Source organism: Excalfactoria chinensis, chromosome Z (genome assembly GCF_039878825.1).
Source record: "Excalfactoria chinensis isolate bCotChi1 chromosome Z, bCotChi1.hap2, whole genome shotgun sequence".
In the NCBI taxonomy this organism is placed as follows: domain Eukaryota; kingdom Metazoa; phylum Chordata; class Aves; order Galliformes; family Phasianidae; genus Excalfactoria; species Excalfactoria chinensis.
Genome location: NC_092857.1, coordinates 40,045,096 through 40,063,947, shown reverse-complemented (window position 1 = coordinate 40,063,947; position 18,852 = coordinate 40,045,096). Strand labels below are relative to the sequence as shown.

At 36.2% G+C, this 18,852-nt stretch overlaps 1 protein-coding gene across 2 annotated transcripts in view; it reads left to right on the top strand.

The window, feature by feature from the left end:
• Positions 1–15,526, top strand: part of SPIN1 (spindlin 1) — a 59,645-nt gene extending 44,119 nt beyond the window's left edge. The window contains exons 3-6 of one of the 2 annotated variants that reach the window (XM_072359700.1): positions 2,408–2,456; positions 8,132–8,385; positions 9,212–9,445; positions 10,848–15,526. In XM_072359700.1, coding sequence (XP_072215801.1) covers positions 2,408–2,456; positions 8,132–8,385; positions 9,212–9,445; positions 10,848–11,047 — 737 coding nt within the window. In that variant the 3' untranslated portion in view covers positions 11,048–15,526. The remainder of the gene's footprint in view (positions 1–2,407; positions 2,457–8,131; positions 8,386–9,211; positions 9,446–10,847) is intronic. The other variant, XM_072359702.1, reaches the window with a different exon arrangement.
• The last annotated feature ends 3,326 nt before the right edge of the window (positions 15,527–18,852 follow it).

Sequence of the window (18,852 nt, the reverse complement as noted above, 5' to 3'; positions counted from 1 at the left end):
TTGGAACATAGTTAAATATAGTCACATTGAATACAGAAGTATTGATTTGTTTAGACCTGTGGAGAAACTTGATTAAATATTTTTATGTAGGTGTTTATTTAAGCATTAATAGTCAAAATTCTGAGCATTTTTATACACGACTCTTTAGAGATGCTAGTAAAATGTGTCCAGTTAGTTGCACATTAGTTCACTGCTCTGACAAGATTCTTTTGGGTACTGCCCACAAAGAGGTTCTAATTCAGTGCCCGCTTTACTTCTCTGAATGTATTTGATGTTAGATGGGATTTTCATTTAGCAGAGCAGTACATCAGTATACTGAAATCACAGCGCAATCATAATATAGCAGTTTCACTGTGATGGCAGCTGGCATGGTGCCTTCCTCCTGGCACTTGGCCACCTCACTGCTTTTTGTTCTCAGCACTGTAAAGCTTCCCTCTAGCAGACCCAGTTAGCCAAAAGCTTCTTGACACTGTACTGCCAAGGAAATCTGAGCGCACCTTGACATGACTGTACAGACTGTCAAAGCTGTCTGAGGTGGCAGATTTTATCAGGGCAGTTTGCAGCTTTTGAGCATTCCCAACTGCCATTAACCATCTGATACTTCTCATCCCCCATTCCATCTTCCACTACCTTTAACCATAGTTGACAAGCAGTTGCCTGGCCCAGAAGACAGGACGAGGTCTGCCTGTTTCAGCGCTAAGGTTTATAGGAGTATCCTTGTTTCTAATACTGAATTTTGAATGTCATCTGTACTGAGGATAACCTGGGTTGCTCCTTTTCCCTATACAGAAGCCATCCATTCTAGGAATATACTTCCTGGTTTAGTTTTGAGATCATTTTATTACAGGGAGTGAATAATTATCTAAAGTATGCACCTGGTGCTTTCTCAATTCATATAATAGTAGTAACCATTTTAAACTTATTTTCTTTTTTGAATAATCACGAAGAGCACTGGGAGAATCAGAATCAAGCCAGACATCTTCCTGAGCATTCATTAGCCTAAAGATATATATATATATAACAGCTGTGACTTTAATAGGATCTATTTGAGTAGACTGTAGAAAAGAATCCATATGCATTGGGCAGTCACTGCGTTCTGATGATGTGATTCAGAAAACTTTTTTCTTTTTTTTCCCCATATGCTTTCATGATTTGCACATCATATTCTTTCATGCAAAAATCATTTGCTAAATAAATGTTATTTCCAAAGTTAACTACTGTTCACCAGCAGCATTCTAACAACCATTACCAGCCTTCTTTTCTCCTTTTCCTTCTCTTATCAGAAGGTTTTAAGTTTTCAAATTCAACCCAAATTTGACTGGAATAAGTGCAGTGCCCTTCTGTCCTTGAAACATCACACCAAAGATTTCTGTCTATCCTTTAGATTTCTCTGCTAGTTTCTTTCAGGCTTTGCTTGCACTCACATGCAAAGGGTGATTGTTCCTCACCTTAAGGAGCCCATATGCATCCAGTGTTTTCACTACTTCCCAAATCACTGTGTAAAGTACTTTTCTTTAGACTCTTATTCATGACTGTAGTACTTCATCAGAATTCTCAGTACTGCTTAATATCTGACCTGTGATGTCATGTGCATTATGCCTACTGGTGGCAAGAATGCAGCACTCTCTTACCAGGTTCTTTACAGAAGGCTTTAACTCTTTAATACCTTATTTTAAGTCTTTAGACTTTTAATTCTGTTTGATTTAGCAGAATATTACAGCAATTAAATCACAAGTGTCAGTTACACTTGGCACAATTAATATAGTAATTGTATGTGCAGCTGGATCGCAATACAACTATGACTCTATTTGTCAGTAACATGCTCCTCATCATAATACTAGACACTCTTGTTTGCTCAGAAGGAATATGTGAGTTGAAGCCAGTTCAACAGACCTGCTCTCTTCATGCCTCTTTGTTTATTGCTTAGTTTTCTTACGTTTTATAAGCTGAATCATATGTACACTTCCTCCATGTTGGTCTGATTAATTCAGCAAGACATGCATTTGCATTATTTTGGTTAGCATGAGGACAGTCATTTGATTCACTTAACTGTTACAGCTAGCTGGTCATCTCACTGGTGTGGCCATTCTTCTAGAACATAGACCAGGTCCCTGTTATGTGAAGTTCAGCTTTTCTTTTTTTAACTATTGTAGTGACATCACTCTTCAAGCTTCATGGGGAAGCAGTCCTTTCTTATTTCTGTAAAGCATTCTCCCATTGCAGGAGTTCATTGATCATCCATAACATGGTGTTTTTGGATTGTGTACATTTTAGTGTTTGTAAGGAAATTTTTATATATGAGTGGTTTTTTTTTGTTTGTTTGTTTTGTTTTGTTTTTAATATAGATTTTTGTGACATTGTACACAGGGTTTATTTATCAGTAATTCCGTCATCATTTATATTGTAGGTCATGCAGGAGTCTCTGCCAGCATGATGAAGAAAAGAACTTCCCACAAGTAAGTTGTTAATATTTTTACAAAAATATAGTTGTCTGTAACTGGAAGGACTGTTTTAGAAATATATCTGCATTGCTCCAACCACTTAGCTTCTGTAAAACTTAAGGAATAGCATTCAGTCTTTTTGTGTAGAGTCAGACTTTCTTTCTGGAGGGCGGTAGGAAAGAATAAGCCACTAAGGGAGTTTTAAGCATCAGTTTTTGAATGTTATTCTGAAATTATTTGGTGACTACAATTTACAGTTTCTCTGCAATTCAGAGAGAAGCAGTTGCAAGTCAGAATCTGGTCACATGTACTCAGGGACCTCTGTTAATCTGGCAAAATGTTCATCCATTGTTAACAAGCTGACAAAAATTGAAAAGCATACTTAGTGGTAGACCAGTATGGAAATAACCTTAGAAATATTTTATCTTCCATTCACTAGAACTGTAGTTTTGAAATTGTTTTTTTACTTTTCTGAAATAAGGAATATGTCTGTTAGAAAGCTGCTATTTGTGTGTCAAGGATATCTTCTAATGCATTCTCATGACATGCATTATTTCCTGTACAAGATCTTTATTTAGCAGCTGAATGTTGCTGAGTAGCTGTGAGAAAATAGTTAATACTCTGGGCACTATTGATCTTAGTGTCAAATGGTGAGATGAATCTGACTGCATCTCTGATGGGAGAAATCTAGGCTGGTTTAGAGTGAAACTTATTAAAAAGTTACTAGGTCCATTTTTTAAGTCTGTCATATTATGGTGGCGTATGACATGCACCTGTCCAAAGCAGTTTGCCTAGCAAGTGTGTTTTCAGTGACTTAACATACTTGAATGAGTAATAACTGTTTCCCAGAGACAACATTTGATGTAAAACTAATCCTTTCCACCAACTCATCGTTATCCATTCTATTCTCATAGAAGGCAAAGACATAAATTTATTTGTCTAGAGGCAGGTAGAGTTGGTTAATACTTAATTTCTCTTGTTCTTTTTCAACCGCTCAGAGAAAGGAGTATATGATGGGAAGACTATCAGAGGTGGGTTGCCTTTTGTACTTGAGGGTGGCTAGATTTGTCTTTACTGTTGTGTTGATATACAGTTTTTAAATACCTAAATAGGTTCTGCATTTGCTGGCATAAAGGCTATATGATACAGTTCTGAGGAATTTAATTATCCAGCTTAGTTTTATGTTAATTTAGCCTAGTTCACTTGTTTCTGGATCATTTAGTGAAGGTTTTATGTGCAAACAAAGATACAGTGTTCGCTGACTTATCTGAGAATAAGAGACTAGCAGAGAATTGTTTACATGTGTAGTTTACGGTAAGAAAGTGAGATATGGATGATTCTGTAAAAATGTGTGCTTATAATACTTTGAGCTGTTATAGTAAACAGTAAGTTAGTAATGTGTACTTTGTTGTGGATTTAGTTATGACTTTTATATTCCTCATTTAATATAAAAGAAGAGGAACAAGCCTATTGTTAATGTATGTTAAGGCCATAGGGGAGACTTCATACGTGCTACAGAATTTTTGTGGCAGAGGGAAGAGCCAAGAGTATGTAAGAGAGCGTGATTTAAAGAAGTGATCACATGAGCAGTGCAGATTACTCTTCTGAACTCACCACAAAGTGGTAGTCAACTGTTGAGACTTTTGGAAAGGATTCAGCCATAATTACAGTTCACTTGCATAAGGACAGATCTTCCAGATGATGTCAGTGGATAGTGACGATTGCTGTGAATATTAATCTGACCTCATTAGCTTCAGACCAGTCAGTAGTCTCTCAGATCTCATTCTTTTTCCACTCTTGGTACTTAAGGAAAGAGTACAAGAAATGATGTATGTGTCAATCCTTTCTTCTTCCCTCATATCTTGTAGTTTGCAATTTGAGGATCTCGAGGTGCAGGCTGTACCTATAATTTAACTATGAGTGAACCTAGCCTTTTGAATTTCTGATGCCTCTTTAAACTAAATTGTAATCTTGGCTCCTGCAGCATCATAAGATTTTGCAATTGAATAGTGAGTTTTGAGAGCGTATAGGAAGCACTTTGTCTAACATGTCTCATAGTCTGAATATTGTAAAAAATAGTTAATAATAATTGTCTCATTGACATTCTGCTGTTGGTGGTTATCTGTAATAAGACTGTAATAAGTTTGGGGTCCTATATTTAATAGCTTTTCTTCTTCATACTATGAAAGCCTGAAATTGTTCAGACCATTAATTGTTTGGACCACTGCTTCTACACTGCACCTACACAATTGCTGAGTTTTCTTGTCAGTTTTTTTGCAGCTGTGTTTTTTTTTTTTTTTTTTCTCTTTTTCTCTTTTTTTTTTTTCTTTTTTTCCCCCCAAATCTTAGAGGTGTGGCTTTCTTTCGTCCTTTGCAGTTTCTTTCCTTAGTTCTAACACATGATGTCTCTGAGAACTGGACTTAATTAAATGGACAACTAGATAGACTATTGGAAATTGCCATGCTCCTTTTATAAATACCAATTTGTCCTGTAAGTGCGGTCCTGAAGTAATGGTTCTCAGCTGCCAGTCATAAGTAGTTCTGTAGTACACTGTTCTTCCTGATAGCACATGCAAAATAAAAGTTTGTGTGAGGACCATCTAAACATAATTTGAAGAAATAGGAAGATTTCTTTCTGCCTGTGTAATCTCACAGATCTGATTTTGATAATGAAACCTTTTCACATAACTAGGTTTTCTTCACCAGCTTAATGCTTTCAAGATATGGAAGAGGATCTGAAAAATGCTGAGGATTTATCTGATGTGTTGAGAGCAGTTTCTAGGACTTGCTGTTTTTTGGTTTGTCTGACTCCACGTGTTGTATGTATCTAGAAAAATTGTTATCTCAATCTGAGAATCAGAGTGGAATTTTTGAAGAGAATTTTAATATAGGTAAACATTTTGGATCTTCTGGATATAGCATGTCAGAAGGTTATGTATACTTTTATTACATGGTGTATTACAGAAACAGCGTACTGTTAAGGTATTACTTGGGTTCATTACTTTATGTCTTGGATGAAAAAAATTGGTAGCTGTTACATGAAGAGCTATGCATTCTTTCTTACCACATGTTCATTTGTAAGAAAATACAAATTTTTCTTGGAAATTTATTAATTTAAAGATCTCATATATATATATATATATATTTTATTATTATTATTATTATTTATTTATTTATTTTTTTACATTAAAAAACACTGCAAATGAGAGTACTAGAACAGACTTCAGAAACAACTTGATCTGCAAGTATACCTGGCTGGTGTTTGACTTGTAACTACATTTGTAATGTTTTTTGCTCTCTTCAAGGCATTTTAAAAGGTAGTTACTAGTTAGAATTCACTTGTGCAGTATTTTTCCATCATATTATTTAGAATGACTGTGAAGCTTTTTACTCTATTGTTTCACTTTAAACATTTCAGGGAGATTGTGCTTTACAAGTGGAAAGCAGAAACTGATATTGAACAGTATCTTCAGTCTTTCCAACAATCAGATAGTTAGCAGTATATACAAACATAAAAAACTGACATTATTTCAGTTTTTTTTAAAACTTTAAATGGAACTATGATTCATTAGAACTAAGTTGTCAATGGTTTACAGGCTGGCTTGGCCCAGTTCTGTGACTGGGTGGGGGGATCCGCAGATCCACGCTTCCAGAAAAGGGAAACAGGGGACCCTGAATAATTAAAAACAGTGGCAGTGATCTTAAGGAGAAACAAAGTAATTTACTAAGTATGGCACTGGAATGCGAGATAACACAGTATAATACAATATAGTTAGAATTGAAACTAATAAATCAAATATAATGAAATCAAGAGTGTGCAAAAAGAACTGAAGGCCTTACACCAATGACGTGCAGTCAGGATGACCAGCAGTGAGAGAGCCTGACAGTCAGAAAGAGAGACATTAGATGACCTACTGAGGCCTTGTTCCCCCTGATCAGGAATGATAACAGAGCCATGCACAGTCTCCTGGGGAATGTAGTTCTTCTCTTCTGGACTGGTGCTCAGAACTGGAGCTTTAACTCTTTAACTTGCTGTGCACTATGTGATGTTATGATGTGGAATACCGATAACCAAAAATCATAAAACCATGATGAAGTAAATGTAAAACTCATTTCTATCATCTCACTTAGTCATGATAAAGTGTTACTGATAGTATTGTAATTAAAAAAAAAAAAAAAAAAAAAAGGAAACACTTGAGCAAGAGTTTGATAATACATTCTAGTTTCAACGTAAAATTTAAACTAACTATGAGAAAGAGCCTTGTAGCTGATAGTTTATATTAATTTATGCTCTCAGAAGTTAGGACTACAGACACTGTAGGCTTCTCTTGCTGAAAAAGTCAAATCACAATAGAGGAATTTTGGTAAATTCTACTATTGAAGTTCCTGCTAGGATATTTTTCTGGAGGTGGGATAAACTGATGAAATAATAATCTGATGAAATAATCATGCATGTCATTTTTGATAGAGTTTTGATTACATCTTTGGCATTATGCATTTTAGTTTCATATAGTGAGCGCTTTACTCTGTAGGACGGAGATTTCACTGTTATTTGTCTGCTTTGTATCTCTATCATACATACACTGCTCTGTGAGCTCTCATCATTCTTTGAGGCATTTATCTTCAGTTACTGCTGTACTTAAGGAAGAATTTTTTTTTTTTTTTTTTTTTTTTGTTTGCAACCTATTTGCTTTTAAGAATATTACTGCATATTTGACTGCCACATAAATGAAGTATGTAACAGGTAGTAACGAGTCCAAATAATTATTTTAGTATTAGTTGAGATTTGCCAGTATTTTGACGTGTCACCCCCCTAAATAATCATTTTAAGAATTAAAATGTGTGTTTAACATGCTAAAATAGACAAAGTACTAATTTCCTATCCCCAGTATGCTGTCATAATGTTTGTGTGTTTCTTCCATTTGTATTCAGATGGTTAGTTGGTGATTTTAATAACTGCATAGAATAAAACTTGCATGAAGCATTCAGTGCTTTGGGAGGAATTTGCATGCAAATTCCATGAAAACAAGAAAGGCAGAAAAATGTATTTAATTAGTTTAGTGCACTAAGAAGTATACCTTCTATCGCCGTTACCACTGAATATCGTTTTAACTGTGTTGCAGTAAAGAGGAGTGTTATTGCGGACATACCTTTAAAAATACATTGACTCCAAAATAAGTGAAAACGGAAGCTAAATATCCTTCATCTGAAAACACAGGTTATAGGAGAAAAAAAATGCCTTAGAAGAATTTCAGACACTTGCCAGTAATATTTCCACCCATTTCTTCATTCTGGTGTAAGGAATTTGTGTTTACCTTTCACAGGAGAGGGAAATGAGATAGGAAAGTTATATGAGGTAACTGTTTTGAGATGGGATCAGGTGAGTTTTACAATTGATACTCTGCAGCAATTTTGTTCTTAAGCAAACTAGTTTTAGGTATATAATTATGAAAGAATCATTAAAATGTTGTTGGGAGTAATCCACTACTTTTCAGTATGTTTTGTTGTTGTTTTTTTGTGCGTGGAAGGTTTTTTTGTTTTGTTTTGTTTTGTTTTTCCAGCATAATGTGATAAGCTTTATACTTTTGTTTCACTAAGATACACCAAGCTGTAGACAAAGTATACACTTCTTATCCAGAGTAGAATTTTGAATATGTGCTTGTTTAATATTATGTTTGTTCTGTGTACAGAAAGCACAGAAACAATGTGGGACCAAGCAAACCTATTTCTCAGCCACGAAGAAACATTGTAGGCTGCAGAATACAGCATGGATGGAAAGAAGGGAGTGGACCTGTAACACAGTGGAAGGGCACAGTTCTTGACCAAGTTCCTGTAAATCCCTCTCTTTATCTTATAAAGTATGATGGATTTGATTGTGTATATGGACTAGAGCTGCACAAAGATGAAAGAGTTTCTGCACTTGAAGTCCTTCCAGACAGAGTTGGTAAGTGTTGGTTGGGGTTTTTTTTGTTTTTTTTTGTTTTTTTTTCTAAATTCACACATATAACCTGACACTTATTTTTGAATGTTCTCTCTCAGTGATTCCCAGCATCCCCAACATGACATCTGAACACTTAGATTTTATTAATTTTTGTCACGTAGCAGGTAATCTTAAATCTGTTTAAATTTTCAGAGTTCACAAAGATCTGACAGTACCAGAGAATCCAGAAGTTTTTGTTTGGTTTCTCTTTTTTTTTGTATTTAAATAGCAAATAGTACATCCTGTGGGTTTTGTTTGGAGTTTTACCTTAACAAGATTATGAATAGTTAACTTTGATTTTTCCATTAAAATTTAAACTCTAGGTGATCTTGGTTATGTTGTGTGCAGTATGTCTGGCAGTGATATTTTTCATTCTGTACATTCCCTAAGCATTTGTAATAACAACAGAAAACACTTTCAAAGATTTTACCTTCCTTAAACTGCTCTGTATTTGGCTTCTCTTCCTTTTCTTGCTTGCCTTATCTACTCACTGCCCAATATCTAGCTAAAATACAAAGAGTTTTCATCGCTGTAGCCTACGTTGCTATTCCATTGCTGCACATTAAGATTATTTGATCTTGAGCAATACAGTGGTTTATGGTTTTAATAACACTACTAAAATTCTGCATTTCTTCACTAAGTAAACTCTCTGGAATGAACAGTATTTGCTTTGCGTATTAATTGACTAACTTCAAATCAAATTTGTTTGTAAATCATGAAAATAAAACCGGTTTTCACAGCGGCACGTATCTGTGCTTTTGAATCAACTTATGGAATGCTGTCATTGCAGCTTCATCTCGAATTAGTGATGCCCACCTGGCAGACACAATGATTGGCAAAGCTGTGGAACACATGTTTGAGACAGAAGATGGCTCAAAAGATGAATGGAGGGGGATGGTCTTGGCTCGAGCTCCTATTATGAACACATGGTTTTATATTACCTATGAGAAAGATCCTGTCTTGTACATGTACCAACTCTTAGACGATTATAAAGAGGGTGACCTTCGCATTATGCCTGATTCAAGTAAGTAGGCACATTTCATTCTTTTTTCTTCTGGAAAGTGGCACCTTTTTATATTGCCTGTGGTTTGTTTATGGACACGGGAGTTTGTTTTCATGAACATGATCTTGTATGAATGCAGTTCTGTTAATCTGAGAAGTTGTGGGGGTGGTTTGTTTGTTTGTCTGCTTAAAAACTACTCACTCACTCTAGATACAGTTCTGGACATATCTGTAGATTGGGCTAGAGCTGACTGTGGATGCGATTCCGGATTTGGTTTTGGGCTGCATGAAGCATGCTTTTGGCAGCTACATAGTTGAGATCCTCTGCTTAAGGCCTAAGGTAAAGCGAATGAACAGTTGGCTGACATTTGGGGTCAAAGAGTTGTAGTAAATGGGGTTACATCAGACTGTTAGGGTTCCCAAGTCTCCATTTTAGGGCCAGTTTTGTTCAGTGTTTTTCTAAGTAATGTGGACACCGTACTCAGAAGCGCACTAAGTTTGCAGGTAATGTTAAAATAAGAATTAACTGTTGAGAAATATGATTTTTCATGTAAGCTTTTTTCTGTAAGGGGAAAACATGTTACTGGTTTTGATACTAAAACTGTGCAAATACTGCACAATTCTTTCTAAATTAAAATGAGTTAAGCATATGTTTTGTCAACAAATACTTAACATAAATCTGCTTTTGAGAGAGTGATAACTATTTGTGATGATGCATTTATGGATGAACTGTACATTTACAAAGAAACTCCATAAAAGAAGCAGAGAAAGAATGTGGTTTTTTAGGTGAGGTTAGCTTCCAGGTCTCCAATGTGCTGCTATTACTATTTATCATATTTGTTATGAAATTTACCTGTCTTTTTGCATCAATACTTGGCATAAACATTGTCCAAATAAGAGGATACTTCTGGGTAGATTTTGCTAGCCAAGCAAATAATATGATCAGATTTTAGTAATGATATCTATTCCTATGTCAAATCAAAAGCTCTTTCTGACAAAGAGGTTACTCTTAATCTTAGAGGTGGGCTTGTTGTGATTCAAACATCACATAATGTGTGTGTAGGGGGTAGGAAGGGCTGCTGATGAGATCCAGTTTTGTTCCTGCTGGTAGCATAAATTCAGTAATCCACAAAGATTTTTGATAACATGTATGTAAACCTTTTGATTATGATTAAACAACAAAAAGTGCTGTTCTTGACTTTGTAAAATTGAACTGTTGTATTATTGGCAGGCTAAAAAAATATGCAACTGTATATTTTCAGAAGCACACTGGTTATTAGATGCTTGTCTGAACAAAACTAACAGCATACTATGTATTTAAAAGTTCTGATAGTTTCTTACTGGTTTTGCAGATGAGTCTGATGTTGTTTTCCATACTGAAATTCCATCTATGCCTACCAAAGTACACTGGTTTTGTGTTACAGATGATTCACCTCCTGCAGAACGGGAACCAGGTGAAGTTGTGGACAGCCTGGTAGGCAAACAAGTGGAATATGCCAAAGAAGATGGCTCAAAACGGACTGGCATGGTCATTCATCAAGTTGAAGCCAAACCATCTGTCTATTTCATCAAGTTTGATGATGATTTCCATATTTATGTCTACGATTTGGTGAAGACATCCTAGACATCATTGTGAACTCTGCCAAATTTGTGGAACTATTAAATGTAAAATTTGTAGACAAAAAGACTTGACTGCTTTCCAGTTTAATGAAAGCTTAAGTGTCCCTGCGAACCCACAATCTCTGCCAGCAAAACTGTTTTGTTCTGAATAGTAGGAAAAAAATTATGTGAACATGACACATTTTGTGTAGGAAAACTCCTTTTCTTGGAGGAAGTCAGTATATCTGGGCAGGAGGAAGTTAAAAGCAAAAAACAGCTGCAAATTCAGGCTGTATAAAGTTGATCTAGTATTGTAATCCTTAATCTAATTTTTTTCATAGATCTTAACTTTCTTCAACTTTGCACTCACCTCATGCAAGTGTAGTTTGATATTTTGATATGCCTTCTTTTGTAACATTAAATTTAATTTCTTGGCTACTGGCAGTCCTTGTTTTTAGGGTTGGGACAGAATTGTTGTTACTGAAAGGTTTGAATGATTTGTGCAGCATTAAGGAGTGCCTAACCCAGGTAACACCAGTCTGCTGTGTTTCTACACTTTTTTTTAAAATACAGCTTCTTAAGAATTTGTAGTACATGAAAATACTTGTGCATTTTTAGTAGTCACATGGCTGTAGAATATCAAGTGTTTGACTTGCGCACCTTTCAGTGAAAAGTCTTTAAACTATAAAAAATGTATTTAATCTGTATAACCAGTTAACTAGAAAATGCAAGGTTAATAGCCCATATTTACAAGTTGTAGGAACCAGTAAAATACATGCAACAAGGCTGCCTTCAGTCCTAATTGTTGTACTTCTTTATTTGTTCATTACACTCTTAGCAAAACACAAGTGCTTGGTGCCATGAGTTTAACAGTATACATATGCTACTTCGGAAGACTTTAGACTACGCATTGGCAATCAGTAGTCTCTCATCTAATACCAAAATCTAGGAACCTGAATGTGTGGATTAGATGCCTAACAATAGTTATATTTTACTGTGGTAAATACAGTCTCAAGGGGGATGGAGGGTACAGGAGTCATTTTTTATTGAAGACATAATGGTAGAGAAGGAGAGGCATTTGCTGCCTTCTACTCAGTCTGTTGCATTCTGTTGTTTGCTTGATTTTTTGTTTGTTTGTTTGTTTGTTTTCTTCTTTGATTTGTTTGTTTGTTTGTCTGTAACCATTTTGATTAAAAAAGGAACCTTCCCAGCTTAATTTTTTTCTGGCTTTTCCACATAAGGAGTGTCCAGACAAATCTACAGCTTAATTCTGTTGTTGCCTTTTGTGGTGTAGATTGTACTTACTTCGAGATATGCTGTTACTTGAATTTCATTCTGTGAACACTACAGTTCTGCATGCCAGTGGTGTGCTGTCTCATGGAAGCTACAGGCAGTCTCAGTGGTTCAGCCATCTGCATTAGATTGTGGAAGTACCTAGTAGCCCACTGCAGCAAAATCCTTTCACAGTTCTAATCTTGCAAATAGGATAGTTGCAAATGAAGATTGGGGTTGTTGGTGGGGTGGGATTTTTTTTAGTTGTTGTTGTTTTGTTTTGTTTTTTTGTTCTTGCAAGTGTGGCAGCTTTTGAAAGCATAAGAATGGCAACAACAATCAGCACAGAAACAAAATTGTCATGTTACACTAAGGTAGAACTCTGCAAGTTTCCAAGAACTGCTTCATGGAAGGGCAGTTTTGTGAAGACAGCGCTGTTGATGGAACATGTACTCTGAAATCCTCCCTTATGCCATTAGTGGAAGGATGCAGGAGAGATGCTGTTACTCACAAGATCAGAGGTCTGTGTGGTCTCAGATTTGGGTGTACCCGAAGACTTGGTGGTTTAAGCCCCTTTTTGTCCATTTTTTTTTTTTTTTGCCTGATTTCATATTTTAGCCTTAAGGCTTGTGCCTCATTTTGCTGTTGAATGGTAACAAATACTCACCATATAAGTATGATACCTTAATTCTTCCTCCATTGCTTTTATATTGCATTATGTCTGGTTATTTCATCATGGGCAACCAAAGGCAGGCTATTGTCTTACAGTGAATAGTTTCTCAGTGCAGTCCTTAAGCACTAAGTACATGAGTAAATGTTCCTTATCTTTTGAACAAAGTGAGCAGATTTGCAACAGTGTTTTCATCCTGCAGATCTGTTATATGTGTTTTCTATTGACTCTTAAGAGTCCTGCATGTAAATCTCAAAGCTGAGCCTGGCTCCATGAGCCCAAGTTGATATTTCTGGCACAAGAATGAGTGAGTGTATTGATGACACACAAGATGTATGAATAACTTAGTACACTGAGTGTGGGGCTATACATCTGAGGAGTATGAAGTTTGTTTTGAAAGATCCAAGGATTAGATCTACCTGAACACTTTCTGCATTAGGCTTGCATTTGTGGGTTGTCTGCAAGCCACTTTAATACACCACATATTCTGCCAATGAGAGTATAATCTATAAACTGTAAATTTTATGGTTGTTTTTAGATGTCCCCATTGGCTATTGTATAGGTATTTCTTTTAATCTTTTCTTTGTTCCATTTTCTTTTGTTCCATTGTTTTTTCTTTTCCCAGTAGCTTAAACCACCTTTTTGAGGCTTGACACTAATTCCACTCCCTGCCCGTCTTCTTTGGGCTTTGTTTTAGGCTCATGTTTCAGATCTGCATGCAGTGCTTGCGTTACCCTGGTAACTAAATGTTGGTTCCTTGTTCTAGGGGTTCAACATTACTTTCCAAAATTACATGGGGCCCGTGATGGCACAGGCCATGGATCTTTGTATAAAAATTATTGGCCTTTCACATTTACCTGCTGTAGTACTGTTGTATATCGTGTGTGTGTGCGTGTGTGATGTCAGGCTGCCATGTAAAACTTTTTAAAAGGAAAAAAAGTTAAATGCAGACCATCATTTTTTGCATGCTTAGAGGGTTAGAATGTTCAGTGTAACAAACTAAGGTTGCATGTTAAAAATGTTTAGGTTTTGGTTTTGTTCTGTTTTTATTTTGTGTTCAGTTTTTTGTGAATTTGCTTATTGTGCTGTTTTAATGGTTGTTAGTAGGATTAAATGCACCAGTGAGACAAGCATAGTGCCAACAGAAGGTAATTTTTCCAGTTGTATGTGTCGTACAGCATTTAAAGGGACCGTGTATTCTGTTAACAAATAAATAAAGTCACACCAGTAAAACGCTGCATTTTTCCTTTGAGTGCCAAACCCTAAACTAAGGAGTAAAGTATGGGAAAACCCCCTTTTATTGAAAGAGGTAGATGATTTAATTTAAAAAAAGAACTAAAAATGAAGTCCTTCTCTTCAGATAAAATCTATTAGTTGCATATGGAAAAAGAATGATAGTAAAAACAGCTTCTGGTTCCTTGAAAATGCTGTGTTTTTTGTATTTTACATCATTTGTGCAATTTGGATGGATCTTGGTATATGTATAGTTCAAAGGTCTTCGTGTTCACATTTTAAAATTAGGTAATGACTTCATCTTTATAGCTTGGTTTTTTTTGTTGGTTTTTTTTTGTTGTTTTGTTTTTTGGTTTTTTTTGTTTTTTTTGAACAATGTAGACAGTTCCCTGTTCTCTGCATTTAGAAGTATAAACACTTTAAATCTGTTACTTAATTCTGTAAGTAATTTTTATAATTATGATGTAACTCTATCCTTAAAACATTTAAAATAAACCCTTTATGTGCAACTTACGACTATAAGCTCTGTTCTCGTGAACAAAATGTAGTGATTTGTTTTCAGATTGTGAAGAAGCAGTTTTACAGTTTTCTAATCAGTGGTGAGCAATGTATTCTGATATAATACCTTATGAATTATGTTTACTTGCAAAGCTAAATCTTTTTTTGACAAAGATGAAGCATAGTGTTTAAATTGTATTTTACCAAACACAGAAAAATGCCCATTTAGGGGATTGCACAGTCCTCTTGTGAAGAGGCATTTATTTTCAGAGCACACCAAGAAGTATTTCAGCGGTGGGAAAATGCAGAAGCATTTGGTAATTGTTAGGTGACACATTTGTCTGCTTTGACTTACTTTGTTTAATTTTTGTTGTTCTTAGTTTTTTCTGTTTTTTTTTTTTTTTAATTACTAAGAAGATCCAAAACAACAAGGTAACAAGTAGTAAATACCATCATGATGCTGCAAATTTTCAAGTAAAGATGAATTACCAAGACAGACCATCCATGCTGTATCTTTATTCTTCCCTCAGAGTGGCAAGTATTGTTCAGATACCCTGAAATACATGTTTCGTCACCAAATTTAGAAAGCTCATTAAATGTAGGCTGAAGATCTGTATGTAGCATGCTAGCATGCAGTTGGGATGAATACCCAAGTCTCTTCTATTCTATTCACCTAGTTCTCTCCTTATTATATCCTGTTGCATGAAAGACTGGTCCCTCTGTATATTGTATACCTCTGCCAATTAGGAGGATCTAAGACTGCTTAGAAGAAGCATCACATTCGTGGACTAAATGTTAATCTGCATGAGCTGCCTACATTAAATTGTGGTGAAAAGATATAAATACTTTGACCACTGCCTGAACTTGTTCTGTATTACAGCTGTTGAACCAACCTCAGTTTTGTAGTACCTGTTTTCATTAAGGAAAATTTAAACAAAGCCATATTTAAATGAAGACATTTAAATTCTCCGTTACTATAGTAATGAAAATCCCCCTTAAATTTTGCATTGTACAGATTTTATTTGCAATCTTAATGTTGGGCATTTTGCAAACTGGAGCACCCTTATGGATGCAATAGTACTGCTTTTGTACTTGTCTCCCCCGTGCCAGCTCCCTCCCCTGTTTTCCCACTGGCTGGGTGGATGTTCCAGATTCACAATCATACCAAAGATTTAAGGTTGTTAATTACATTCTGACACTTGTTGATTCATGTGCTATCTTGTGCCAGTCCTGCTGTTTCCAAGATCTCTCAGTACTTTTCTTATCGTGTTGATATGGTGATTCTCTTCAAGACCTGTTCCATCTTGAGGATACCTCCTTTGTTAAACAAAGAGTATGGGGGTTGAGGAGGGAGGCGGGAATGCCAGGCCTTCTGGATGCCTCTTCAGGCACTTCCATGGGCAAGTCATGACTTGTTCTCTGGTTTGATCACTCTTAGGCAGGATATTTTTGCAATGTGTATAACAAAATATTACTTATGTATTCATGCTGACTATGTCATAAATTGTTGCTAACTATACAATTATATTGCTAATTATTTTGAGGATCCTAGCCGAGGAACTGGCGAGACTTACTGAAAGTTCTTTAGACTAGGTATGAAGGGGGAAGGGGACAAAATGAGGGCCACTGGGGTTGAGTGGGTGGTTCAAGGCTCAAAACAGAGCTTGATGGGTGAAGAGGGCATAGTTCAAAGGGATAGAGAGGAGCAGGGGGATGCTGCTTCCCTTGTCTGTACAGGGAATCCTGTATCCCCAAGGATAACAGGTCTGATTTTTAAAGATGGTTAAAAAAAGGTTAAAGGTAAAGAAGGTTATGAGAACCTTGGCCTTACTGAGAACCTTATCCTTATTCCCCGCCACATCCAGTAAAGGCTGGAGATTCTCCATAGCCCTACACTTACCACTAGTATATTTGTAAAAAAAGTGTTTTGTTCTTTTACTGTAGTAACCAGGCTAAATTCAAGTCTGTCTTTTGCCTTTCTAATTTTTTCCTTGCACATCCTAACAACTTCTTTGTGCTCTCCCCAAGTCAAGTTGCCCACCCATTCTTCCACAAGATTTAGACTCTTTTTTTTTTTTTTTTTTTCCCATGATTATTTGAGTTTTGCTAGAAGAGGATAAGAGGATTTGTTTATCTGCAGCAAGGCCATTTACTTCTGTATTTGCCATTTACTACTGAAGCAAAGCAACTGAAACTACCAACAAAACTCTGGAGTCCCTCCTACCAGAGTCCTTTTTACTGTCAGGCTTTTTCTGTCAAAAACAAATACGGACAAATATGGCAGCAGTTTCTTGAGACATTAGTGGACTAAACTGGATTTTGCAGGAGATCTTGGTCTTACATATCCAGTAAGGCACAGAAATGCCTAATGTTGGATGATTATGACCCTGAAAGGGATGGACCAATCAGAGGTCTCATTATGAAAAAAAAAAACAAACCCAAAACCAAAAAGTCTACTTAATTACATTAAACTACTAAACAGCTAAAGATGAAGAGTCTGAATTTAAAACAACTTGAGCAGAATGTTACTTCAGTGTTTTTCTATTGCTGCAACATCAAGAAACTCTATAGAATAACTTGACTTGCCAGTGAGTTATATAGAGCAGGTATTCCTTTACTACAGCACTGGGTACGTGGGGGATTGTTCCACAAACATGCACACTGAAGGGGCACACAGCTATACATATAAAGACAAAGTAAACATATGTTTATGAGATTTTCCCCAAATGGGTTACATATGCATTGAGTTTCAATTAACATACCATTCTGCCCTTTTGCACATATGCTCTAAGCTGTTCAGAGGGGTCTCTGGGCTCCATCTGGTGGTCACTGGATGAAGGCTAGTAGTCGTCCTCATTAAGGCTGGAAGCCTTCCTCTCTGAGAACTTTTAACCTTCCGGGGACCCCTTGATTCATCTGCAAGCAAAAATGTTTCCACGCTGCTGCTGCTGTACTACATCACGCCAAGTTTCCCTGTTGTACCTGTTTGGAAGTCAGATACTATTCTACAGCACTGATAGAAATCATAGAATCACTCAGGTTGGAAAAGACCTTAAAAATCACTGAGTCCAATCATGACCTAACCATGCTACCATAGCTAACAACCTAAATCATGTCCCTGAGCACCACATCCAAAAGGTTTTTAAACACATCCAGGGATGGTGACTCAACCACCTCCCTGGGGAGCCTACTCCACTGCCTAACAACCCTTTCTGTAAATCAAGTGTTTCCTAATATCCAACCTAAAATAAACTTACTTAATCTGACTTTAATCTTACTTCTTCAGGGACTACATTTAATTTTACTCAAGCAGAGTTCACCTTGATTATGTTTGTTTCTTTCAGTTTTTAATTAGAGTGTAATGAAGTACATGTACTGCATATGCAGTGTGCTAATGATTAAACTCAACACAGGTCCAACAAACTTCCAACCTCCAAGCATTCTCCTCTGGGGGATGTTCAGTCAGCTCTTGCCTTATGGCTCTATTCTCTGATTATATGGCTTGTCATTGTTAGTTGTGCAATATAGGCATACATTTCCTACAGAATGCTTTAGAAACATAAGCACATTGAAACCTTGAGTCTAAAACCTTTTCAATTAAATATTGAGTATATATATACTGCAAGTGCTATCTGGACTCTTAAAAGACTGTATTGGAAATGCTAATTGAATCATATTATTTGTTTCTCAGAATAGTCCCTGCTGTCAGAGAGACAGGCAATGGAGAAAGTGAAGGGTACATTCAGGAAACATTTGAACCTTCTGGAATCTTCTTGTATTTAACTTGCATATAGCTTACATAGATCTTACATACATCTGTAGATATGTAAACTATATATAGCTCTGTAAGCTATATAATGCAGACATTAGATTTGCAGCCAGAGGGATATGGAATTATACTGCCTTAAGGATAACCACAGTATGTGGGAGTTAGCAAGGTTGAACAACTATTGCTTGTTTTGCATTTCTTCCATGTCTCTTTCTCAGAATAATGCCCTCAGTCATAGAAAACATAATTAGATTTATGTGACTGATTGTTGGGAGTTGGCTGAGAGAACAGGGAGGACATGATAACTTCAAGGATATTACGGCCTTGTTAGATAGCTTAATGAACAAGAGAAGCAGAAAAACAAGAACTATGTGGTGGCGAGGGTCAC